At 39.9% G+C, this 27,646-nt stretch overlaps 1 protein-coding gene across 2 annotated transcripts in view; it reads right to left on the bottom strand.

Annotated features, from left to right (window-relative positions):
- The window catches only part of MBTPS1 (membrane bound transcription factor peptidase, site 1), a 50,102-nt gene that overhangs the window by 15,161 nt on the left and 7,295 nt on the right, over positions 1-27,646 (bottom strand). For both annotated transcript variants that reach the window (XM_063141499.1, XM_063141498.1), the window contains exons 3-17: positions 25,311-25,568; positions 23,978-24,181; positions 22,836-22,946; positions 15,933-16,042; positions 15,446-15,562; positions 15,129-15,196; positions 13,752-13,854; positions 13,250-13,401; positions 11,683-11,844; positions 10,008-10,152; positions 9,201-9,389; positions 6,804-6,976; positions 4,450-4,565; positions 1,407-1,563; positions 230-354 (exon numbers count right to left, since the gene is read on the bottom strand). In XM_063141499.1, the coding sequence (XP_062997569.1) occupies positions 230-354; positions 1,407-1,563; positions 4,450-4,565; positions 6,804-6,976; positions 9,201-9,389; positions 10,008-10,152; positions 11,683-11,844; positions 13,250-13,401; positions 13,752-13,854; positions 15,129-15,196; positions 15,446-15,562; positions 15,933-16,042; positions 22,836-22,946; positions 23,978-24,181; positions 25,311-25,568 (2,190 nt within the window). The remainder of the gene's footprint in view (positions 1-229; positions 355-1,406; positions 1,564-4,449; positions 4,566-6,803; positions 6,977-9,200; positions 9,390-10,007; positions 10,153-11,682; positions 11,845-13,249; positions 13,402-13,751; positions 13,855-15,128; positions 15,197-15,445; positions 15,563-15,932; positions 16,043-22,835; positions 22,947-23,977; positions 24,182-25,310; positions 25,569-27,646) is intronic.

Consider the following 27,646-nt stretch of genomic DNA (forward strand, 5'->3'; position numbering starts at 1 on the left):
CAGCAACCTCTAGAGACCCAAGGCTGGGAAAGGTTGCTCTACAACAGGGATGGAAACTTGTAGGCTGAAACATCTGGCAGGCAACAACTTCCATCAGCCCCAGCCAGCATAGCCCAATGGTGAAGGATCATGGGAGCCGTAGGCCAAAACACATCTGGAGGGCCATCCCTTTTCTAGAACCTCTCTCCCTGATTAGCTGTCAGGTATTGATGAAGTCCTGTTTACTCACTTTCGTGGCTTGCCATGGTAAAATCCCCTTCATATAGACCATCGCTAAAGGCCATGCCCCAGATAGACAGAAGATCATTTAGAGCTGGAATATTAGCGCCTCCAGTATCAGGCATCCACCATTGCCTACGAAAAGAGCCGCACAACACAGGAAGTTACAACCCAGAAGGCCCTGCCATTTCTTTTATGGCAAATAGCAATCCCCCACACCTAACATCCACGCTGAGACAGAAATCACCAAGGACAAGAGCAGTCACTAAGGTCAACAGCATTCATATTTATATTACAGAAGAAGCCTACTCAATCTTCAGGTTTTCAGAAGCTTAAAAAAAAACAAACCCACCTATGCACACCTAACCATTGATTGAATAAATGCCCCTCCTGGCAGTTTTCAAAATCCCATCTTAAGTTAATTAAAGAATTAGGATGCTTTATGTTTCTATTTTTGCACTGACTTTTTAGTCCTTAAAAACAGTAAGATCACCAGAAGACACAACAGAGCACTTTGAGGTATATAGCTCAGCAAGGAGACTCCAGGAGTCCATAGCTGGGTATTTCTGACATCTTAAGTACAGGACATTCTAGGCTGGTTCTCACATAGCACTAAGCCAGGATTTCGCACCTTGTGCACAAGCTGGAATGAGCCCAAGTGAAGCTTCAGGCTCATGTGAATCCCCCTCCTTTCCCCTCATCCCATGCAATTGGGAGAAGTACTACTGCTAACTCTTTCACTTTCCACAAAAGGTGTTTGGTCGGTCATTATTTTCGAACTAGACATCATGGTTTAAAACAAACCCTGGTTACACAAACTAGCAAAATAATCCAGAGTTCGAAACTGGTTTGTTTGAAAACTGATCAGAATTTGTTTTAAACCACAATTGGTGCTTCAAATGAGCCAATTTTGTGGAAGTTGGTTCATTTGATTTGGGTTTTCCTGATTATTTCCCTTTGCAAATTAGGCTAATTTGCAGTGGAAATTTTTCAGTTTGCGTTATATCCCAAAATCCACTTCCTAACATGCTTTTAATGCTTCAAATGACCCACAAAATAATTCAATCAGCGATTTGTATAGCTTGGATACGGTACCTAACTTTATTTTACTTTTAAAGAATTACTTTTAGACCACCCTCCCACTCTAGAAATGCCAAAAGCTTGCAGTAGTGCTCAGATACTCATACCTGGTGTTTTCATCGTAAAACTTGACTTTCCTCATCACTGAGGTGTTGTACCAGTCACTGAACACTACGAGTGATAGCCCATTGTCGACATCCCTCCTCAGCTTAGTGATTTCTTCTGGAAAATACTCTTCCTCGCTGTCCACCATCAATAAGGTCCCTGCATAAATAAGGAGACTAGTCAGAATGATCAAGCACTGGACGATATTATTTTGCCCCTCACCTGGCTTCCATAAAGTACCAGGAATTTTGATAAAGTGAGAAAGGGAGTTGGGCCAATCCCTGGGCCCTGGGCACCTCTTTGGTCTCAGCTGGCGAAAGAGGAGTTCCTCACATCCTGATCACTTGGTGCTCTCTTTGAACAGAGAGAGCCACAGAGCTCCTTCCTCCATGGCCTCCTCCTTCCTCTGCTTATTATCTGCAGCTTTTCCACCATCCCTGCTTCCAGCCTCTCTTACTCCCAAGCTGGCCTTCGCTTATAAGGAGACATTATTATTATTATTATTATTATTATTATTATTATTTATTTAACCAGCAGCCTCCGTGGCAGGACTGTGGCTTTCAATGCGGCTCCCCTCCCTTCTTGGCCTGCCCATCTTTTTCTGTCACCCCTGTCATGAATCCTCTTCCTGGGGGCTTTAACAACACACCCTGTAATATTAAAAAAAAACCCTGTAATATTAAAAACATTTTTTAAAAAAATTAAAAGCAAATCACAATTAGAAAATCCAATACATTAACACAGGTAATGTAAACCCGAAAGGCCTGCCGGAACAAAAACGTTTTTGCCTGCCTCCGAAAGTGTAACAAGGAGGGAGCCTGTGTAGCCTCCCTGGGAAGGGAGTTCCAGAGCCTGAGGCCCTCTCCTTCATACCCATCAGATGTGCCTCTGATGATGGTGGGATCAAGAGAAAGGCCTCAAGATCTCAGAGCATGGGCAGGCTCTTTCAGATAACCTGGACCGGAGCCATATTTGGCTTTATAGGTCATAACCAGCACTTTGAATTGTGCCTGGAAACAGACCGGAAGCCAGTGGAGCTGTTGTAACAGGGGAGTTGTGTGCTCCCTGTAACCAGCCCCGGTTTACAGACCAAAATACCTGGAGGGTCAGAAGATGGCCTAAACCCTTGTCAAATGTTCTCTTTTTAGCATTCAAATGTATCTCTAAACGTGACCTAAAGAGGGACTCTAGGTGAGTGTGGGCAAAGGCTTGGACATTCCCAGTGGGTTTTTTTGACTGTTTGTGTTTAACCGATTGTCATCCTCACACTCAACACCAGATTACAAACTAATTTACAAGTTTTCCTTGGTTTTCAAAAAATGGTTTGCCATGCAGCATCCGGCGCTGCTGCTTGAGAAATTTAAGCACACAGCCATGAAGAATTAATCTCATTTTTTTTATTCAGCCTTAAATTAGCAGAAGTCTCTTCATTTCTTTTCACATGTCCTTAGGGTGTATTGTCTTAACACCACTAGAAAACAAAACAAAATTATCTACTTTTTTGTCCTTTTAGCAATGTAGTTACTAATTCGGACTACACACAGACCTTCTGTTTTCTGGAATTAAAAAGCTTAGCTTTTAAATTGAGTGTTACTTATCAAATCACCTCAGGCCCTCGCTCCTTTTTTTTATAGTGACATTTGCCAGCTCTTAAGAAATAGCAGAAATGGAGGAGAAAAGAAAATCCCTCAAATTAATGTGAAACAAAGTTATTTTCGAACAGGAAGGAGTTTTTTTGTTTTTGTAAAATGAAAAATGAAAGTGTCAACATAACATTTCATCCTAAAAGACAAAGAAGGAAAACCCAGACTTCTTAAAAAGCCACAACCCTTCTCTTGGATCTACATCATTTGGCAGTTTCTTGGATTTTGAGCAGTTTCTTCCTCCGCTCCCCCCCATTCTAAGAGGTTTCAAGGCCCCTCCTAAGGCTGAGTTACTGGCAGCAAGAGCTTTAGGATGAAACAGGCTGGCATTTTTGGTCCCACCCTTTTTGCCCTGCCCCGCCCCTTTGCCTTAGGCCACACCCACCACCCGAGAGCTTCTCCAAAACAGAATGAAAAGAATTTGACATTCCTGCTGTACAATTAATTAATTAATAACCTGTCTTTCTACTCAAAAATGGCACTCAGGGAAGCTTTAAAAAGACATTTAAAATAGTATAAATAAATAAATAAAACATTAAAATACAATACAATTAGGCCCCAGTACTATAGACAATAGCCCCCTAATACATTTTCATATCTTTACCATCTAAAATAGACAAGAGAGAAATGGAGGCAGGGGAAGAATATGTCAAGATCCCAAGCCCTGCCACCAAAATGTGAGGGAATGGAGATGCACTGTGCAATCCACAAAGCCTTTATTCAGTAGAAAACACTTCTTCATACCTGTAGGGTCTGTGAAGGCTAAGAGCGGTCCTCTAAGCCTAATTAGCCAAACAAAGCAAGACAGTTGCCTATCAACTAAATGGACAGTTTGCCGCCATGCCTGACAGGATTTTGCTGGAGGGTCCTCTTGACCCAACTTCTGATGTGCTGCCAGTCCAGCAGACTGCCTCACATCTCCTCTCAACTCCATCCGCTTAACCCTATGGCAGACTCTGGGATCTGTCAATTCTGGTGCTCCCTCCCCCTCTGACAAAGGCTGAGTTCCCAAGTGGGGGGGGGAGAGACAGTCTCCGAACCTGGGCTGCCTGTTCGATAAGCTCCTGGGAAGATTCCTCCTTGACTCCTGAAGAGCCCTGGGGAATTTCCTTCCCCAGTCTCTGTTTTGATTGAGCTTCTTCTAGCTATGCGTCCAAGTCTGACTCAGAATCTGAAACCAAACCAGGGAGCCTGGGCCCTATCTCGAAAGAATATGCTGTTATTTCAGCCATATAGACTTACAGCTGGGCATTCGTTTGTTATGATGAACTCAAAATCATGACCTATTTTACATTCTAGCAATTGTCTAAACTTTGCAGTCCTAAACAAAGAGGCTGAACATTAAGCTACTGAACATTAAGTCAAATGATACAAGCAAGCAAGCAAGCTCACAATTACTTACCATACTGACTGGCATCAAAGCACGTAAATGGTGAACCAAGAACTTCCACAAAATATCCCATACTTCTCAGATGTTGGTACATGTCCCTGAAGTTTGTGTGGATGTGGTCACCATTCCTAAGATAAACCATGTGAAATACGTAACTCGAATTTCTGTCAGATTGTTTTTATCATGTTTTTAAAAGGCCACATGTTTAAATTTCTCTGGTTTCCATATCTAATGATCCTCTGTAAATAGTTGTCTACAAATCCTATCACTTGTGTGCCATGAAGCCCAGAGGCAAATCTGGAGTAAAGGAGTTTGAATTGCTGTATGTAATATAAATACAAGTCTTTGTATCTGAATGATACTCAGATCTGTGTATTGTATCTTTTAGACTGGGGTGGACAATATGTGTTCCTCTAGATGTGGTTGGACTGCAACTGCCATTGACCCCAGTCAGCATGGCCAATGGTCACAGACCATGCAGTCCAACACATCTGGAGGGGCAAACGTTGCCCACCGCTGATTTAGACTAATAGTTTCAGCTTTCCAAATGAGTTTTCATAGAATACTGAAACTTGAGCTTCATTGGATGCAGAAACAGACAGAAAGAAGGGGGGATGGATGGTTATAGCCCAGGTAGAGTGCAAACATTCCCTTTTAATTTAAAGAGATAGGAGTGGTATTAAGCACAGCATGCAAAGAACAAATTATGCATCTCTGTCGCATAAAACCCACAGTCTTTTAATATGAGTTTCTGTCCCGCCGTCTCATAATCCCATTCCTCCCCCTGAATTGATTTTCAAATATTGAAAAAAAAATTGCTTCATGTCCTACAATTGCTTCACGTCTTACAAACTAAACACATATCACACCAGTGTGGAATACTATGCCTAGCTTATATTCCTCCACCCTGAAAAAAGCCAGAGAAGGCAACAACTTTGGATAGATGCCTCCAGTGCCTTTCAAAAAGCATGATTTGCAGCACTGAGTAACCACAACAGCAGTAAGCCACATCCTAAGAGAGTACATGCAAGTGTTGGTGTAGCATCGAGACTGTGAAGTGTGAGCTGGAACGGTCCTGGCTCATACAATTGAGTAGGTGGTCTTTGGGCAGCCACTATTCTCTCAGCCAGCTCCAATATGGCAATAATAATCCCAGCCTACTATAAAGGGTTGTTGTTAGGACTAAGATAAATTTATGTGGGGTGTTTGAAATCCTGAATTATGCTATATAGGGTATCTGTGGATTCTGAAAGGAACTGGCTTCAACACAAGGAAGAAAACCTAAATCTTGTGATCCTCACAGTATCCTACGTGCCTCTTGTTTGCACTCCTTCTTACCCTCAGCTCACCACAAAAGATGGATTCAGAGGTGTAAAGGAACGATACTGAGAGAAGGGCTGGGGGAAGAATTTTGTTCAGTCCACGTTTTTAAGCAAACCAACACAATCCACACTTTCTGAACTATTATGTGGATTTATCCTTTGGCTTCCACAGTTTACAGATTTTTGTGGTACAGTTCCCAGCTCAAAACATGTGCACAATATATATATTGTAGAGGGAAATGCATATTTTTTTTGGGGGGGGGGAAATGCATACAAAGATGTATATTCAGCGGGAAACTGTATGCAAAGATGGACCAAGATATATTCATTTTCTAAATGTTTGTTTTTTCTAGGGTGCAATCCAATATTCAATTACCCGGGAGTAAGAAGTACTGAACTCAATGGGACATACTTCTGGGTAACCATGTATAGAATTCCACTGTTAACTAAGTAAATCATTATGTTAAAATATACAACTATTGATAATAAATTGCACTTCTGAAATTCTACATTAAGATTTTTTTTTTTCAGGAACTAAATCTTCAGTCTACTGAATCAGTTTAAGACAGTGATGTATAGCAATCAAGTTGCCCCATTTAATACTTGTATAACTTGTTTAAGGAAAGGGTGGGGGACTAAATCCCATAATTGGGAGTACTGAAAAACAAAAAGGAAAACACAAATTCTGCAAGTAATTTATTTACGCTTTCACCTCAGGAATATTATCATTGTTCTTTATTTGATTTCTATTCTGCCCCATAGCCAATGCTCTCTGGACGGTTTACAACAATTCATAAAAATGGAAACTAGTCTAGTGATAATGATGCATTATCGTTATTTTCTTTTTTACTAAGGCTGAAATATTATAATGTATAAATGAATCAGATATTTATGAGTCTCAGCCACAAGTTTATCATTTCCCACAAAACTACAGGAAAAATAAGCACAATCCCAAGTTATGTTGAGAACAGAATTGTACTTTCTCCTTTGTCAAGGTTATTGCACTTCCTTAATGATCAAAGCTTTGCATAAAAATAAACACACCAATCTAAAGGATCATTTTTCATCCTCAAATTATCTCTTGGAAAATATCCTGGCGGATAGCGGAGATTGTGATACTGATCCCACAGGACTCGCTTACTACGAGGGGGTGTCGGGATAACCTTCACTTTTATTGGGAGTTTCACGGTTGAGGTCTGTTCAGCACCAGCTTTCGACTGAAAGAAAAGGAAACCAAAAGGAACTTAAAGCAGCCCGAAATTCTGTCCACAAACAGAACCTATTTTAGAACACATTCTGCTGATAATGATTTTGATTACAGTAACTAATTAAATCCATTGTATCCCATTCTGCACCTACACTGTCCCCAATGTCACACCATAGTGCAATGGCTTCGATATGGGAAACCTCACATAGGTTTCCTCACATAGATCCTCACATAGCTTTGAAACTCACAGGACAGTGATCTCCAAGGCTTGTTCTGAGATTAACTCTGCATCTCCTGGACAAACAGCAGGATAGAAGTGGTTGAATTATGGCTGGGATCTAAGCTACCAGACAAGTACTTTTGCACGTCCGCTGAATTTTTGTATTCATGTCTGTTGAATAACATTTAATTATGCCACTCTCAACTCCAATTCTCCACAGCATACTGTAATGAAAGTGGAGGGGGGGGGGTCATCAGCTGCCCAAAGAAAAAAATATCGAAAACTCAAACTGAAACAAATGGGAAATAAATTAGTACATTTTTTAAAAAAAAAAAATGACAATGAAAGGCTTTGTATGCCAACTTAATATCAAGGTTCTGCATGTTTGCAAAGAGCTGTTTCATTATGACTCAAATAACAAGGCAAATTCAAAGCACTTTGACAGAACCAGAAACCTTCTACTTTGGCATATACCAGTGGTGAGCAACATGCATCAAAAAAAGTGGGTTTGCAGGTTAATTTTGGTGGCAAGCAGACTTTCTTTCTGGGGGGCATGGCAGTGGTGAGGCCCCTAGGACCTTGGGAGTTGCCCACTCCTGGCATGAACAGCATCAAGTTGTTACACAGCAATTTTAAAAACTGTGTTGTTCTGCAATTTAAAATGCTTATTTCTTTTGATTTAAAGCCCACCGTACCCTAAGAGCTCTGAACAGGTAACAGCAGTTCGATGTGCAACAAAATTGTCAATGTTTCTTAAAGGGTTTCTAAAGAAGCAATGACTGAGGAAACAAAACTGTCTCAAGAATAATTTGTTCATGAGCCAAGAGTACTCAAATATGCCACCTAAACCAGTATGACTGATACAGAGAACGCACCATATTTAGATTTCAAGTCCAGCCCTGCAAGATAAGAATTAAGAAATACATTTATGCAAATCCACAGGGAAAGCCCAACATGTACAGTAAATCTTACATTATTTTACTGAAGATATTGATTTTTTTGGAAATCTAACAGGAGTAGCATATTCCGAAGCAACGCACAAGTGACCAAAAGTCTACATTGGTTTTCAGAATGGGAAAGAGAAAGCCTTTGCCTTTTGATTCTTCAATTCAATTGTCAAGTTACATATTGCCCACAGCAATAAAACACGCTACGGCTGGAATATGCTTGTCTGCCAACAGTAGTTTTTGCCTACAATATCAATGACTGCATAAACCAAAGCCAGCTAACGGTGAATCAGTTCCCTTCAAAAGGGTCACAGTATCCAACAAGAGTTTGTTTATTTATTCATTCATTTATTTATTTATTTATTACATTTCTATACCGCCCAATAGCCGGAGCTCTCTGGGTGGTTCACAAAAATTAAAAGCATTCAAAGCATAAAACCACAGTATAAAACCATAATATAAAATACAATATAAAAGCTCAACCAGATAAAAAGAGCAGCAATGCAAAATTACAAATTTAAAATACCAAGTTAAAATGTATTTATAGACTGTTAAAATGCTGGGAGAATAAAAAGGTCTTCACCTGGCGTCTAAAAGCATATAATGTAGGTGCCAAGCGAACCTCCTTAGGGAGCTCATTCCACAGCCGGGGGGGCCACAGCAGAGAAGGCCCTCCTCCTGGTAGCCACCTGCCTCACTTCCTTTGGCAGGGGCTCACGGAGAAGGACCCCAAGGATGACCTTAGGGTCCGGGCAGGTACATATGGGAGGAGGCATTCCTTCAGATAGCCTGGCCCCAAGCCGTTTAGGACTTTAAATGTTAATACTTTGTTCATTTTGAATCAGGCCCGGACCTGGACTGGCAGCCAACGAAGCTGGAAAAGGACTGGCGTGATGTGGTCTCGTCAGCCAGTCCCTGTTAGTAACCGTGCTACCCTGTTTTGTACCAGCTGAAGTTTCCAGACCGTTTTCAAAGGCAGCCCCACATATAATGCATTGCAGTAATCCAAATGAGAGGTTATCAGAGCATGCAGTTCATTAAACAGCAGCAAAATGAGTCAAACGTACCTCGTTTTCTGCAGGGGAGGAGATGGTGATCATGACGTGTCCTTGTGCAATGCCTTCCCACGAGGCTGCTTTCTTTGCTACGGAGATGGAAATGGCTAGGTAGCCTGACCAAGGCCATAACACGGGGGAATAGGAGAAAGCCACCTCAATGTGATCTCCGTTCTGTGGCAAGTAGGGTTGCCAGTCAGGCTGAAGAGCAGAAAGTGGATTAGTTAAAACACTGATGGACATATATTTAAGAGTAGGAAAGGTAAACAAATAGCCATTGCAGATCATAGAGGCTTCTTTGAAGTCTTTTATGCATATAACCCAGGGGTTATATTGTGGATTTCCAATCAGGAACCAAACTTGGGAATGGGTGCTCCCTCCCCCTCTCTGATATGAACTTAGCAATGATTTAGTGTTAGTATCTCCACAGACTGGAAAGCCGGTGTGGTGTAGTGGCTAAAGTGTTGGACTGGGAGTTGGGAGATCTGGTTCTAGTCCCTACCCGGCCATGGAAACCGACTGGGTGACTTTGGGCCAGTCACAGACTCTCAGCTCAACCCGTCTCATAGGGTTGTTGTGAGGATAAAATGGAGAGGAAGAGGATTATGTACACCACCTTGGGGTTCGTTGGAGGAAAAAAGTCAGGATATAAATGCAATAAATAGCATTCACATCTTAACGAGGGCTTCAAAGGGGATGGCAAACCCAGGTTAAGACTAGAGAGAATGCTGTTGGCATAAACCTCAATCATCATGCCTATTGAAGAACAATGGCATCTATCCTTGGGTTTGGCTAGGGCTCAACCCTTTCAAATCCTACCTTGTCTACGATTCTTCCAGTGACCCCCATTCCATTGAGAATAGTCACATTGACAATCGTTGGCATGCCTCCATAGTAGATCGGTTGGGAGCAATAGGGCCACATGTAAGGGCATTCCGTCAAGTCGATGTAGCTGGGACTCAAGCTAAGCAGTCAGGGAGAGAAACACCACATAAATATGTTACGAGAGCTAAAACCTGCATAAAAGAATACTCTGTTTCCTCCTCCATAAACCTTAGGGTTTTGAAATTGAAATTAAATTTGAAAACAAATCAGGCAGGATCAAAGATATTATTATTATTTTGAACGAATACGGTCTTGGAAAGAACATTAACACGAATAGAACATGTTTTTAGAAGGACTGTATAGAACATGAATCGTCAACTGATGGTCCACAGTCAACGTCGTCATGGGTTAAGTAACCCATGATGAGCTGCACCATGTGATGAAAACCAGGTCAGTCTCAGAGGTTCCACTGTTCCAGGGTACTGTGGGTAAAAACACACAATGGCTATGTCTTTTACGCAACAATACCACCAAATGACAGAATTTTCCTGGCACTGCTTTTTGGGAAAACTGAGAAGATGGCCACAACTGTGACCTCTAGGGTCAGTGTCAGCATCCACAGCGGGCAGCAGCAGCAGCTGCCCAAGAATACCAGGTGGTGACCCTGAGCCTAACTGCTACATGGCAGCAGGTTATCATTGAGCCTGACTACTTGCCAGAGGGTCAGTTTCCACAGCCTAGAGAACAAGGTAAACCCCAAGAATACAGATACGGGCTATTTCTGGTTTAGAGGGGATGGGAAACTATAGCAAGACAGTGTGGCTCAATTCAGACAACACATTTCTCAATGGTGGTTTTACACCACTGTTGAGAAATGTGTTTTCTGATGGGAAAACTCCACACAATGATGGAGGGGGGGGGGTTTGGAAAACACTCCATGCAGTATATCAACACTGTGCAGAGGCAAGTTCCTGCACAACGGTTGTGTTGCGTGTTGTGTGGCGGGCTCTATGGAGTTTTCCATTATGTTGAGTTGACTTTTCTCACTAGTTACAGAGTTAACTCCCTGGCAAAAGGAGCGAGTGCCGCTCTAGGAGAACCGCCAGGATTGTTTTTTGCAGCAATGGCTGATGGGATACCGTTGGGAGGACCGGGGAGGAGAGAGGGTGGAGGAATTGTCAATCAAACATCACGATGGATTTTACTCAACTCCACGATAGCCCACAGTCACACAATGGCGGAGTTAGAACACATTGTGCCGGGGGTACTGCCTAAAAACTCAACCGTTGAGTGGAGTTTTCACACTGCGTTGACAAATGTGTTGTCCGAACTGAGCCAGTATCAACACTTCCTAGCCCTTTTTAAAAGGTTTTTGTCAGATTGATTTCATCATCACCAGTACCTAAAGACACTAAGCAACAAATAAAAATCACAGGCCCCTTGCCCACAATTTTACAATCTTGATTAAAAATCAAATTACTTTGCATCTTCTTTAAAGCTCTCAGATACATTTGCATTAGCAGAAAGCTCTCTTAATTACAAAATCGGTTCAGAACTGGAAAAAGCAGGACAGTTTAAGCTAAGTTATCCTGGCTGGGCAAAACTGCAGTTATCCTCTAAACTGAATGCATCCAATTTGAGATTGTTGTTGGTTTTTAAGCAACCTCACCTGGCCTGTGGTTTATAACTGTTGAGAATCTGGTAGGCTCTGAGGAGATCCAGTTTGCCATGCCCTTGCTCAAACATGTTGACTCCAGGAAGCCGGCGTGCAGATGCGATCAGAGCCTGTTTCATACTAGCTGGATTCACCATTTCACGCTTCTGAACTGTGCTAAAAATGAGAAATCATCGTGATGTTATTATTATTCAGCAGGTGCTATACTTAGCCGATATAACTTCAGCACGAAATCAGCCTTCCCCAAGCGGTACCATCTAATGCGTTAATTTCAGACTATGCAGCTTCTACTTGGGGCCAGACAATTTTGCCCTTTAGTCTGATCGTATAGATATTCGCTGAATGAGTTCAAAGGTTCAATATCCAAACTTTTTACAAGAGTTCTAGATCTGGATATCTTTTGTCCCCAAAATATCAAAGTCTCTCTCTGTAAATCACATAAGGATTGTGTTAGCTGCTCCATGTTAAAAACTGTAAAACTTGGAAGAACATAACATGGCATGAAATGGTCAAAGTAATGAACATGCAATTTAAAAAAACAATTTCATCTATAGGGCAAAGCACGAAACAGGCAATTAATTCAGAGAGCAAGCCTCCCTTGAACTAGGCACTGAATAAGCAAAGCACCTTAAATGGACTAAAATACTCAAGAACTCCTTTGCGTTTGTACAATGTAGTGCAGTAGCTCAGAGTATAAGCCGTGGCTACCAGCCAGGATATCCCCAGTTCAAAACTCACTTCAGCCACAGCTCAGTGTCATTCAGCAAGACACAATCTCTCAGCTTCAGCCTCCCCTCCCCTCCAATCCGCATTATAAGGATGATGTTGACCTATCTTACAGGAATGTTTTAAGGATTACTGCAATAGTATATGTGAGATGCTTTCAGCACTCAAAATAACTAGCACTGCTTATTTATATCACAAATCATAATACGTATCACATTGTTAACATTTATGTATCTGGTATATTATACCACTGCATTTGCTAAAAGCCATCAAGGCTGCTTGTAAACTATGTTTTCAGAAATGGGGGACAGACACTTTGTGCCAGAACGCTACGTGTTATCCTATACCTGCAACACTTACCAGTGACGAAATCATTCAGTCTGCAATCAAGTCCGAGACTGAGAGTTGTATCCAATGTTAGTCTAACTGAAGTCCCATGCATTTCAATGGGTCTACTCTAAGTAGGAGAAAACTGGATACAACCCTGAGTCTCAACTACAGACCTCATGGCCACAACATCTGGCTTAATTTGAGGACTTTTCTGCTTCTTCATCCATCCCTTACTTTTTTGTACCACGAAGCCTGATGAAGAATTCTGAAGAACACAAAAGCTTGCACGCTCTTTTGTGGCAGTTTGCTTAGCCCTAAGGCATTGCTTAGCTGTGGGATTTGCATCAGTTTCCCTTGAAATTCTGAAGCTTGCTCTGTTTCCAGAACAGCTTCCCCAGGGTACGAATAACATTTCCCTGGCTAATCTGAAGCTTCCTGATCATAAACCAAAATGCCGTTATTTAAGCAAACTCTTCTGGCACTTGCATTTTCACTGAACACTTACCTTACTAGCAGAGTGACGGCACCTGCCACCACAGGGGAGGCCACGCTGGTCCCGGAGAGAGAGCGGCACCCGCCCTTCATGCCAGAGCCTCTCACTCCGGAGCCATAAGTAACAATGTCAGGCTTGACCCTACCATAACCACCAGGCAGTTCCTTTGGAAGAAAGCAAAATAAGAGAACCATCTTCATGTCATTTATACCAACATAATGACTTCTAACACAACACATAAATACTCCATGTCCCTTAACTGACTCAGCATTTGTCACAATTTTTAAAAATCCTGAAAAGACGGCTCACGCTTGGCCTTTGCAAGGGCTTCTGTTTATTAATCAATTAATTAAACCTCGCATTCATTGCACAAACCAGTAAGAAATGTTTGTTGTGCTTGGCGACACACATTTAAAAACAACAACACGTAGTTTATTAGGAGTACCTATATCTATCCCATCCTTCCAATGCACTGCCGTCACTCAGACCAACGGTGCTCTCTAAAGATGCTTACCCATGTGGTCATCCCCCTGGATGAGAACCGAGCAATGTTATCTTCAAAGTCAATGCCACCTACTCCAATCACATCCATTTGATCAGCAGGGTTGTTGAGTGTACTGAAAGGAATATTTATATTTGTTATTTATTTATTACATTTCTGCCCCATCTTTCCCCAAGGAAATGAAGACGGGAAACCTAGTTCTCACTGCCCCAATCATGTGTTTTTTAATCCTGTGAGGAAAGTTAGGCTGAATGTGTGTGAATGGCCCAAGGCCACCTATTGAGTTTCACAGCTTGGTAAGGACTTGAACCTGGGTCTTCCCACCCTAGTCTAAGAACATAAGAAGAGCCATGGTGGATCAGACCAAAGGTCCTTCTAGGCCAACGTTCTGTTCACACAGTGGCCAACCAGCTGTCCATGGGAAACCCACATGCAGGACATGAGTACAACAGCACTTTCCCGCCCATGTCCCCCACAACTGGTGTACATAGGCCTACTGGCTCTGATACTGGAGGAAGCAAAGCGCCATCAGGACTGGTAGCCACTGATAGCCTCCCCATCCAGCTATTTGCCTAGCCCCCTTTTAAAGTCATCCAAATTGGTGGCCATCGCTACATCTGCCAACAACAAACCAGCTCTCACAAAAGATAAAAACACCTATATGAGTATTTCAAAAACAAGCAAGCTCATAAAATAATCTAGCAAAAAAATTAAGACAGACTGGTTTTGTATTTCCCACGAAACTAAATGGATTGAATCGAGTAAAATGTACAGTGCAATCTCATGCAGATTTACTCAAATTTACTTTGTTCAATGGGACTAACTCCATAATAAGTTACTAACTCCTCCTCCTCCCTCCCAATCCCCTTTCCTTTTGTGTCATGTCTTTTAGATTGTAAGCCTGTGGGCAGGGACTGTCAAGAAATACTTTTGTAAGCCGCCGTGAGAGCCTTTTTTGGCTGAATGGCGGCATAAAAATGCTTAAATAAAATAAATAAATAAATAAGTGTGTTTAGGATTAAAGTGATATAGTCATGTTAAATCCTATTGAAAGCAATGGGACTTCAGTCAGTCAGGATTAATTTGTGCCACATATTTCAATGGGACTTGAGCACAACTAATTTTCTCCAGGTTCAAAACAATTTTTTTACTAGCAAACATTTTGTAAACCCAGTGATCACATTCATACTTTTATGTGAGCTCTAACTGAAGGGAAGAGTGAGAAAGCCAATTTATTTTAGGGTAAGGGACACTCCTGCCATGATTGTTCTTAAAAAAGGATGATGACAAAACAGTTTTTACACGACTTCTGAAGGAAAAATTATTATTAATTGCCAGAACTTATTTTGAATGAACACAACATTGGCCAAATATCCTCAAAACACTTACCCATATAAAGGGCCGTCATTTCCAATAGCAGAAACCATGATCACATTGTTAGCTGTCAGCTCCCATACCTGGAAAATTAAGAAATTCAGATTTTGGAAAGCTGGTGACAAACTACCATCTAAAGCATAGAAGCCAGTGAATAATCATTTGTAACATTTGAAGAATGCTGTAAAACGCCCCATGGGCTTCACACAGATAATCTCAATAGTATGTACCACTGCTGTAAGGTAGGTCTTAAATTAAACATTTCAAAGGCAAGTGGAAAAACTTAGAACAGCCACCATCCAGAATATTTATCCTTTTCCCACTTTACAAACCTTGTCAACAAAAGGATGATCCATGAAGTCTGGGCCTCCGATGCTAAGGTTTAATACATCTATCTTCTTTAAGATGGCATAGTTAAAGGCATCCAGAAACCAAGACGTATATGAAACCTATTTATAAGGGAAATTCGTTTTAACACTAACTAATGCAAGAAAACACTTTAAAAACAGACACCCCCTCCCCAGTTACCTGCCCAAACAGAGCGCTCAAGAAAAGCATATTTTCTCTTTGACGATTGTATTTTAAAATCACAATTTTACCTTTAAAAAGAACAAGCTTGGAGTTACGATTTCATGCCACTAGTTGGAGCCAAACTTAAAAAAAAAGAATCCCATCTGAGAACTGCAGCAGGCGATTTCAAAATAAATTAATCCGAAAGTTCCAGAATGAAAGCCGTCGACAGTTATCCAGTTAAACACCGTGCGTAATGTAGCGTCTTGTTCCATAAAACGTGCACTGACATTAACTTAGGCAGCATACCTGGTTGTTAGTGAAGACTCTAAATATGTGCAGTTCGGAGTCTGGAGCAAACCCTTGGCATTCTCTCATGCTAGCTATCACACCTGCTACGAAAGTCCCATGACCCAGGCCTGTTGAACAGAAGCAGTAGGTTAAAATAAAGCTCAATGCTTCAATTTTCACAGATATATAAAACACTTATAAGTGGCTTGCTCGGGGGGCGGAGCTTGGCAGCCATGGCGGTGGCAGGTTTCTTCTGAGGCTCTGAGCGGCGTTGCCGGAAAAAGCAATTATCTATTTTTTAATGGGCATAAATCTTTGAGCAAACGACAGGAAATGATTATAAAAGCTATCGGAGCTGGAAAGTGTTGAGAAGAGCCGATGGGATGAGGTGAGCTTGACGGAATGTCTTTATAAACTGCAGAGGCAAAACCGAAAGTAAAGTAACATGATTGATGTCGCAGTTTGAAAAGAAAGAACTTATGCTTGTTAGACGTTGATCTGATTTACAGCGATCCTCACTTCTCATCCTTTATCTTAAGTTGGAAAGATTGAAATACTGGCTTTGAAGTTGTTTGCTGTAATCTTTGTAAAGTGGAAAGTGGAAGCTGTTTGCGGTGTGCCGAGAAGGGGGGGGGGTGAAGGGGAAGAAACAGCATTCTGTGAGGGAGATGTGGGATTTTGAGAAACTGTGAATGATTGGATCTGATCCCCTCTAGTGAATGCTGTTGTGAACTGAATATATTTCCTCCCCCTCGGGAAGAAGGTGGTGTGATTGGCACATAGAAGAGAAGCCAGTAAAAGTTGCTAAGGAAGTGGGGGCTCTAAGATTTATGCCCTACTCAGAAGGGTCCTATGTCCAACATTAAAAAAAAGATTAAGAAGTGGGAAAAGTTGAATATACAAAAAAAGAAACCTTCAAATCATAATTTAACCCACCTCTCCCACCTGGAAGATACAGCCCCTGGAACAGACCAGGAAGACAAAGTTATAGACCCAGTTTCTTTGGATACAGTACCAAATAAAGAAAAGAATATGGCTGAAGGGGGAAAAGCAATGGACAGCAACTTTCCCTCCCTAGCAGAAATTAAGGCAGTTATTGTAGAGAATAATATCATCATTTTTAAAAAAATGGATCTGCAAATGAATGAATTTAGACAACAAATGCGTGTTCTTTCGGATAAGACCGCAGAAAACTCGGATAAGATCAAAGAGATAGAGGCAAAAGCGGAATTGGGCCAGAAGAAGCAAGAGGCTTTTGAAAAATCAACAAATATTCAATTTAAGGAATGGGAATTACGTCTGATCGCCTTGGAAGACCAATCTCGTAGATCTTCAATTCGAATAAAGCAGCTGAAGCAGATACAAGGAGAAGATCTTAGAGAAATCATTCTGAACTGGTTCAAAGAGCTGATGCCTGACATACCAATAGATGGATCGGATCTGGACCGAGTCCACCGCGTGGGGGGGCAAAACTACAAAGGGACTAGAGATATTTTGGTGAAATTTGGTAACTATTATAAAAAAGAGCAAATCATGAAAGAATTGAGATCTTTGACCCAGTTACAATATAAAGGCAAAGCAGTGCAAATTTATAATGATCTTTCTCAACATACATTAAATTGGAGACGGAGTATTAAACCAATAACTGGAATGTTAATGCAGAACAAAATTCCATACGCATGGGGTTACCCGGTTTTCTTAAGATTTACATATGGGAGGAGGGAACACAGAGTAACCTCATTGGATCAAGGTAAAGAATTGCTGAAGAGGCTGGGTCTGGATGGGGAAGCAAATGGGGCTGGAGTGGGTGGGGGAGGGAATGAGGCTGGGACATCTGGAGAGTAAGAGAATTGTTAATTATGTTTGGAGATAATTGCAAATAGAAATGCTAATATAGAAACCTGCCGGCCAGGCGCAGCACTGCCTCCCCCCCCCCTTTAAAGTAGATGGCTGGAGTACTAGACTCACGGGGATATGGGGGGGGGATTAGAGTGGGGGGGTGGGGAGGGGGGAAGGTAGGAGAGGAGGGATTGGGGTAGGAGGGTGGGGGTTTTATGTATGGAGTTTGTTTTTTTATGTAAGCAAGTTTGAACTGCTGAGCACAAGGGATCGGAAGAGATTTCAAAAGGGTGATTATGGATAAAAAGATAAAGGTATCAACACTCAATGTTAAAGGTTTGGGGGCAGTCGTGAAAAGGAAGAGAATAGAACAAATGCTTAATAAAGAGGGATCAGATATTATAATGGTCCAAGAGACACACCAAGGCTCCGAGAATTCGAATATGATAAAATTAAAGTGGTTAGCCTATTATGAAAAGTCATTAGGGACATCGAAAAAAAATGGAGTGGCCACTTTGATTTCAAAAAAAAGTGGGTTTATATTAGAAGAAGTAAAAAAGGATGATAAGGGCAGATATCTTATGTTAAAAGGTAAAATTGAGGGAAAGGTCTATACTTTGATTAATGTTTATGCCCCAAATGAGAGGCATAGAGAGTTTTTTATAAAGTTGTTTAAAGAAATAGAAGAATTTAAGGAGGGGTATGCTATATTAGCTGGGGATTTTAATATGGTTATGGATAATAAACGGGACAGGTCAAATCCCACTAATGCTGAAAAGAGGAACAATATGACTATATTGAATAAATTAGTAAAAGAAAATGATTATTTAGATTCGTGGCGTTTACTTAACGGGAATAGGCCTGGATTTTCATACTTTTCCCCAGTTCATCATACATACTCCAGGATAGATTATATATTTGTTTCAAAAGATTTTGCAACGAGGATTTGTAAAATGGAAATGGGGGTAATAAAAGTAACTGATCATGCCTTGTTAAGTCTAGAATTTACAGTTAAGAAAGATTATAAAGAGGCATATAGATGGAAGCTGAATACAAAGATATTGAAATATAATAAAATAGTAGATAAAATTCGGAAGGAACTGTCGGAGTCATGGGAAATTAATGAAAAAGGAGGAACAGCTGGGTCAGTCATTTGGGACACCATGAAGGCTGTAGCAAGAGGAATCTGTATTAGAGAAACATGTAGTTTAAAAAGACAACAACGTGCAGAACAGGAAAAGTTAGAGATAGAAATTAAAAACTTGGAGGAAAGATATTGGCGAGTTAAAGATAAATATAAATTAGTGGAAATACAAGCTAAGAAGAAACAATTAGAAAATTTAAATATAGAAGAGATTCAAAAGAATTTAATGTATATGAAAAGGGAATATTTTGAAAACAGTGATAAGAACTCGAGGTTGCTTGCCAAGCTCACACAAAAAGAAAAAGGGAGGAATGGGATAGAAACGTTGAAAGATAGCCGAGGGAATTATTGTCATGCAATGAAAGCTAAAATAAAAATTTTTCAGGAATTCTATCAGGAATTGTATAAGGGTAAAGAAAGTCAACAAGAAAAGGTGGAGGAGTATATTGGAAGGTTTATAAAGAAGGGAATAAAATTAGAATATAAGGAGTTAATGGAGTCAGTAATAACTCAAAGAGAAGTTGAAGAGGTTATTGATAAGTTAAAAGTTGGTAAATCACCGGGAGCAGATGGTTTGGGTCCAGAATATTATAAGGTCTTCAAAGACTGTTTAGTTCCAAAATTAATGGAACTTTATAATAGGATATTATCAGGAGAGAAGATACCTGAATCATGGGAACATTCAGTGATAATTCTGATCCCAAAACCAGATAAAGATTTGACTAATCCCGATTCTTATAGACCTATTTCTTTAATAAATCAGGATGCTAAAATTTTTACATCTATTATGGCCAAACGGCTAAATAAATTTTTGGCAGAATATATAGGAGCAGATCAATGTGGGTTTGTGGTAGGAAGGCATATGCATAATTTAGTGGGTAGAGTTTTAAATGTAATAAATGTAATAAAAAAAGCAAATATTAAGGCAGGTATTATGGCATTAGATATTTTTAAAGCTTTTGATTGTGTGAGCTGGCAGGCACTAAAGAGTATTATAGATAAATTGGGATTTGGAAATAAATTTAAAAATGTAATAGAACAGCTATATTCCCAAAATACGGCGGTAGTGGTGGTAAATGACGGACTTACTGAAAAGATACGACTAGCCAGAGGAACAAGACAAGGATGTCCGCTCTCGCCGGTCCTGTTTGTAATGGTTATGGAAGTTTTGGCGAAGGCACTAAGGGAGGATGAAGAGTTAGAAGGAATTGGAGAGGTAAGGGAAATAAAGTTAAACATGTTTGCGGATGACACTTTATTGACCATTAAGAATCCATTAAGAAAGTTAGAAAGAATTAAATATCAGTTGAGGGAATTTGAGGAAATTACAGGGTTAAAAATAAATTGGTCTAAATCAGAGATGATGTTGTTTAACTATACCAAGAAGGAAGAAAAGGATTGGGAATTTAAGGGAATGGAATTGAAAGTTAAGAATGAGATTAAATATTTGGGAATTAAAATTACAAAAAATTTAGAGAATCTTGAAAAGGAAAATTTAACGAGGTTAAAGAAAGAGGTATTAGAGAAATTGGAGAAATATAAAAGATTAAATTTATCTTGGTTCGGAAGAATAGCCTTAATAAAAATGAAGATATTAGCTAAAATTAATTTTGTATTTAGAATGTTACCTATAAAAATATCAGAAACCGAGATAAAAAGTTGGCAAAATATTATTAATAAATATTGTAATGGAGAAAAGAGAGCAAGAGTGAATAAAAATAATTGGTACCTAAGCCAAAAAAAGGGGGGAATGGGTCTCCCAAACATAAAATTATACTACGTAGCAAATAGATTAAGACATGTTGTAGAAGCAATTATGGGAGTAGGAGATTTATATTGGATGGAAGAAAAAACCATAAATAAGGTAGAGATGAATTTGGAGAATGTTTTTTTTAAAGACGGAGGAAGAAAGTGGGTTGGAAGTATAGATAATCCACTCCTGAGGACTCAATGGGAAATTTGGAGTAAATTTAAAGGGAAGCTGCTTCCGAGCAACTCTCCCTTAGCACCGATAATAATGTTAAAGAATTTCCCAGAGGATCTAAAGGGTAGATTATGTAAAATATTAAAAGAGAAAAATAAAATAAGATTAAAGGATTGGGTAAGAGATATTAAAACAAGAGAGGATATGGAAAATTTGTTAAAGGAGAAGAAGCTATCTTGGCTAGAATATGGTCAATTAGAGCAATGGAATAAAAAGTGGATTAAAGATAATAGAATGTGCAGAAAGATGACGAGGTTTGAAGAATTAGTAGTAAGTAAGGAGGAAGGGAAAGGAGGGAGTATAGTTTCAAAAGGATTAATGAGTGAAATATATAAAATATTGTTAGAGAAGGAGTTTAGAGAGAATACAGAGAAAATGGTTTGGGAATCAGATTTGAAGATACAAATAGGGCGACAGAGCTGGGAGGGACTATGGAAACAAAGAGTGTTGAGAAGTTTATCAGTAAGAATAAAGGAGAATTATTTTAAAATCCTATGGAGGTGGTACCTAACCCCGGTTAGATTGAATAAGATAAGTGATCAACATTCAGCAAATTGTTGGAGAGGTTGTGGGGAAAAAGGAACGTATTTACATATGTGGTGGCAATGCAAATATGTACAAAGATTATGGAAGATGGTGTTCTCAGAAATTGAAGAAATAGTGGGAATGAAAATAGAACAAACACCAAAAATAGCATTGCTGTCACTATTTGAAGATATAAAGTGTGGAAAAGGAACTATAGAGCTGATATCGAATTTGTTGGTTGCAGCACGACTGATGGTAGCTAGGAACTGGAAGATTCAAGGGGAATATTCTATTGAGGAATGGTACAAAGAAGTATGGGACATAGCCATTAATGATAAACTGACATGTAATATTAAGTGGAGAAAAGGCGTAACTAAAATAAATGAGTTCGAAGGAATTTGGAAACAGTTCCTAGTGTTTGTGTTTACTAAGGGAAGTGGGAAACCACCAGCAGAAGAAACGATTAGATTTTGGACTCAAGAATGATCCCGAGGTGGGGGGTGCACTTTTATGTTAAGAACGAAGATGTTGTAGTATGATAAGGTATATGTAATAGTTTTTGATATTTGTACTCAACAATCATTCAATATGTATGCAGCAGATATTTGATGTTTTTCTTTTTCTTATTGTGTTTTGTTTCAGTTATATTTTGGTAATGTTTATCTATGTTTATATAGTGTTGAAAATGAATAAAAATTTAATAAAAAAAAAAATAAGTGGCTTGCTCAAGTGAAAGGGTTGATAGTCATCTGCTTTTTTAATTGCAAGGATGGTTCAAATGTTTCAACAAAATATTACCATACTGATATCAACCAGAAAAAAATCCTACTGATCTAAGGCTGGAACACAGCTATTACAGCAGTAAATCCAAGCCAAGGTTTAGGGCTTGAACCTCCCCTTGCATATTGCAACTTCCTCTCTTTCTGGTTTGCACCAAGTCCTAAATTGTCATTGCATCTGAACCAGCAAACTATGGTTTGCACTTCTTCTGCGAACCAGGATTAAACCATAGTTTCTAATCCTGGTTTGCAGGGCAACTACAAACCATAGTTTCAATCAGGTTTAAAGGAAAATCTCAGATTGGCCCAAACCAGGGAGGGAGGAAGAAGCAAGAGAGTTTAAAAGTGTTGTGATAAACTCCTGGATTTACATACATTTAAGGTTCCACTAATGGTTGGATAATGACTTAAATATTCACAAATAGATGCATGTGCATCCAAAACTGAGCTACAAAATTAACTGCACAGAGAAATAGATTATGATACAAAAATCTAATTTAAAACACCAGGGCCTAATCACAGTCTTTGGGCTGAAGGAAATTTGAAAGTCCTCAAGGCCTTGCAGGATTAGATCAATTATGTGCTGCAACACACAACTGAGAATTCAGTTTGAGCAAAGCAAACCCTGTAAATGAAAGCATGAAATTCACCATCATCCAAGGTTCTCTCATTAGTCCAGTTTGTCCTCTCTTTTACATTTTTGAAGTGTGGATGTTTCTCGCTCAGTCCAGTATCAAAGACAGCCACTCTTACCCCAGCACCTATGTGCACAGAAAGTGGTTTATTAAATTATAGACAAGCGTGTGCATAAGACATATGCTTAAGACATATTCCTGCATGCACATGGATACAGAAGCTGCAAAATGCTCATTAAAATATTTATTCTTCCTAACGGTCTAGCAAGTAACATGTACATTGATGGTGCTATATAAATAAATAATAATAATAATAATAATGAAGCTTACTAATGCAAAGGAATAATAAATTTACATAATTTCACTGAGTCTACAAAAACAAGCGTATTACAAACAGTTCAGTAAATTCTAATTTAAGGGATTATTACTGTTTCATAGTGTGAACATAATTAAATATTAAACTCTCTTTCCATGTTAAGTGCTAGTATTTTTGAAAAGAGTATAAATATCTATACAGGATAAACAGTCAAATGTCATGCTAAGATAAATTAACTTTGTGATTCTTTGATTTTGACTTTCTGACGCTTTCTGATTTTGCTTTCTGATGTGTGCATTACAGCTTAAATACTTGAGCAACTTTGTAGCTCCATCAAAGATCAAAATATTTCCCCCAGGTAATATTTCACAAGAATTGATTTCTGGAGGCACCCTTTTCCAATCTGGTGCCCCCACATATGTGGGACTGCAACTCCCATAACTTCCAGACATGGCCATGTTGGCTGCTAATTAGAGGAGTTGCAGTCCAACACATCTGGTTGGAGAAAGCTGAAATATAGTGATTTTATGTCAACTGTCACGGCTTCCATATGGAATCTCAGGAATTTCAATTTTAATATTACAAGATCTGCAATTCCTTGGGTTCTCTATGGAGAGATAACTATTTAACCAGTTTAAGTTTATGGTATATGCTATCTTAAGCCTCTGAAGGCGACTTTGGGCATATACTTTCTGTTCATAGAACTGTCATTCGCATAACCAAATCATCATGTTGGAAAAAACAACTTATGCCAAGCCGTGTGGTGATCTACTCAAGGGATCAGCCATATTCTCTCCATGGTTATGAATGCTATTCATAATTTCCACAAATTCAAGAATACCTGTAAAACCCATTTGCCAGAGCACGTCCGCCTGAAGTGTTTGAGCGACCTGCCGAGGTATGGCTCTCAGCAAACGCCTGCTTGAGTGCCTGCCTGTCGCATGCCAAAATCCAGATCCCAATGACAAACTTGCTCTTCTCAGGGGACGAGATGACTGCCATTTTTGTGTCCATCGGGTATCATTGCAGGGAAATGCCGGATCGGCTAGGTATTTGGAAATATTTTTTTAAGTGTTAACAAATCATGTTATTCATGTACTAAGCAGCATCTCATGTACGCGCATGCGCTCGCACAGATACACACACATATATAGACATATATAAATATAAAATTATAAATATATAATCAACATTCTGCTGCACTCCAGTGTGACCAAGAAATGGAATGAGGATGGGCAATGCAGATAGGGCCAGATTCAGCTGTCCGTGGTTCCTAATGGTTTACTGCAGGAGTGGGGAACTTTAACGAGTAAATGGATCACAATCTGGAGTACAGGTTGCCTGCAGTGTGGTTCTTCAGGATGCTCAGAGCATAATGAAAGGACAAAGGCCTAATTTGCACTGGGTTACCAAGAGCAAGCCAGCATCATGGAAAGACAAGAAAGAGTTGGGACCCCAGAATAAACCCTGGGTTTCAAGTATGGTTTGTCGGGGTGTGGGATGGAGGCAGTGGGGGGGAGAAATAAGCCAGAATTCTGGGCTCAGATGTAACTTATTTATTGCATTTTTATACCGCCCAATAGCCGAAGCTCCCTGGGAGGTTCACTGCTGGGGTGCCACAGCAGAGAAGGCCCTCCTCCTGGTAGCCACCTGCCTTACTTCCTTTGGCAGGGGCTCACGAAGAAGGAACCCTGAGCATGACCTTAGGGTCCAGGCAGGTACATATGGGAGGAGACGTTCCTTCAGATAGCCTGGCCCCAAGCCGTTTAGGGCTTTAAATGTTAATACCAGCACTTTGAATTGGGCCTGGACCTGGCCTGGCAGCCAGTGAAGTGGAAAAGTACGGGCGTAATGCGATCTCGTTGTCCAATCCCTGTTAGTAAACGTGTTGCCCTGTTTTGTACCAGTTGAAGTTTCCGGTTGCTAAACAAACCATGGATGGAGTGTTTCTGGCTTGTTTAGCTGCCCCTGCTGGTAGTTTGAACCAGAGTCAGCAATTGAGCCACATCCGCTCACCCATTAGTTCTTTACCCTGGGCTACCACTGTGTGTGAACAAAGCCAACAAATTTTTTTTCTTGAAAATTAGAGTAATTGAGAAGCAGCAGAATACCAGAAAGGTTTCAGTAATATAATGATTGCCCAATTTTTGGCAGAAATGAATGAATGGACTTACTTTCAGTATACTTGAGCGAGCGAAAGACTTTCCTTTGGGGGGTAACTCGTTTGATGTTGGGATGGTCTTCAAGTGTCTGCACTCCATCTTTCTGTTTCTCGTTGATTTGGATCACCTCAAAATCGCTGGGGTAGTCACTGGCTGGGTTGTTACGGGGTACAATCCTCCAGTTCTCGATGTCACTACTCTTCAGTGCCCTTGAAATAAATTTGCTTCTTGCTTGGGCTGAAAAGTAGCCATTGAAAGCTACAATATATTCTGCAAGAAGGATCAACACACATTAGATAAGGCAAGTTCAAAGGAAATATATAACAAAATAATAAAGAAAAGAAAATGTAAAATAGATTTAAAAGATGAGCATTCAGAAGCTTTGGCTAATGAAACACAGAGCATGCACGTCATACAGGATGTGATCAGAGACAACAGGGTGAATTCACAGATGATAGAATCTCACAGGTTGCTAATAATCCCATAGTTAATTCACCCAGCAAAAAGATATAAATTGACTCAAGCTTTCAAGGAGGCAAGATATAAACTCTTAAAAAAAAAAGTAACCAAGCTTCAAAATATATTTCCAATTCTACCATACTTTAAAACAGTCTCAAAAAACTTTTAAACAAGGCCTGCTATAAAAGATTCAGAGGTGTGTAGAAATAATTAGTCTCACAATTTGGGTGTTACAAGTTCCTTGCCTAATCCCGCAACACCTCTTTGGCCATTTAGGAACAAAAATGAAAGCCTATCACTGCTGCACACAAAGCTGGGCTGAATGACAACCATCTCCCTGGGCAAAGGGCCCATATTTCATCCGAAAGACTGGCTGATACCTTCTTGGTAGATTTAGCAAAAGTTGGAGCAGCAGCAAATGCAGATGCAATTGCATCACAGTAGTGCTCTTGATCCAAGACCCTCTATTTTCCACCTGCTCCCACCACAGCAACCGCCCACTGCAGTCCTCTGGCTCACTTGGAGAGGTTTTGTTACTCAACCTGATGTTGACTATATATACAACTATATACAACTATATAGGATTATAGTCCACTTTAAGGTACCACAAGACACGGTGTTGTTTTTGCTGCAGTAATCAAATACAACTACACCTCTGGAACTTCCAAGAATTCAGCCAGACATTGTTGTAATAATTGCTTTTTTTAAAAAAAAGGGATAGACATGCTTCTTTTCCAGCAATCCTACAGATAGCCTTCAGATGCTGGAATTGTTATTCTTGCATTTTAAATGAAAAGGCAGCAATGAATCAGTGCTTCATTGTAAACATTCTTAAAAGTGTGTATTTTTAATGTGGTTTTATGATTATGTGTTTGAATGACTATAAGGCACTCAGCTGGAGGGAAAGCATGTTCTAAATTCTGCAGACAAAGAAGTGGGACCAGCCACTAAACACTGTAGTGTGGAGTTCTCCAGTTCAGTGTTGCAGTCAATCAGCCCTGCCTTTTTCCAGGATATTCCATTCTGCATCCTGCTAAATTTTTGGGGTGCCTGCCTCCCCTCCTTGCAGACTGTCAGCAATTGCTTTCCCTGGTCATGCTCATGGGTTGTCCGGGGCTCTCTCTTTTTGCTCCCTTAGGTATTTTTTCTAAATAGGTTTTATTCTTCTATATACCTCTGGCATGAGGTTACCTCCCGTTTGTTTATGGGTGTGGTTGGTTGGGTCCATGAGGAAAGGCAATCGGAGAATGAGTTTGCTATTACTATATATAAACTATTGCTGATCAAGACAATATTAACTTATTAGCTTGAATTCACATTTTGAATCTGCTCCTCTACTTCAGAGCATCTGAGGCTGGAGACTTCAGTAACGTGCGGTGGTCAGTGGACTGGAGAGACCCAGGTTCAAATCCTTCCTCAGCCAGGATACTTACTGGATAAACGTGGCCAGTCGCTATATTTCAGCCTAACTTACCTCACAGGGTTTTTGTGGATATAAAAATGAAGTGGTAGGGGGAAATCTAATATACCACCCTAAACAAAAAGGGAGGGTAGCAATGGATCTAATTCTTTTTATTTATAATTTCTATCCCACTGTTCTGTTAATACACACAAATGGCTTCAAAAATGATAACACCACTACTACTACTGCTACTACTACTCAGGGTGGATAAAAATCAATTGATTATTTTTAAAGAAAACAGTTTTTTAAATTTAAATCAGATTTTTTTTAAATTTAAATCGGATTTTTTAAAATTTAAATCGGATTTTTTTAAAATTTAAATCGGTTTTTTTAATAAAATGCTTTTTGAGGGGGAAAATCTAACTAAAGATAGTTTTCTATTTAAGATACATTATAGTCCAAAGGTTATTCATCATGAAATAAGGAT

The sequence above is a fragment of the Elgaria multicarinata genome, chromosome 14, assembly GCF_023053635.1.
Source record: "Elgaria multicarinata webbii isolate HBS135686 ecotype San Diego chromosome 14, rElgMul1.1.pri, whole genome shotgun sequence".
Taxonomy (NCBI): Eukaryota; Metazoa; Chordata; class Lepidosauria; order Squamata; family Anguidae; genus Elgaria; species Elgaria multicarinata.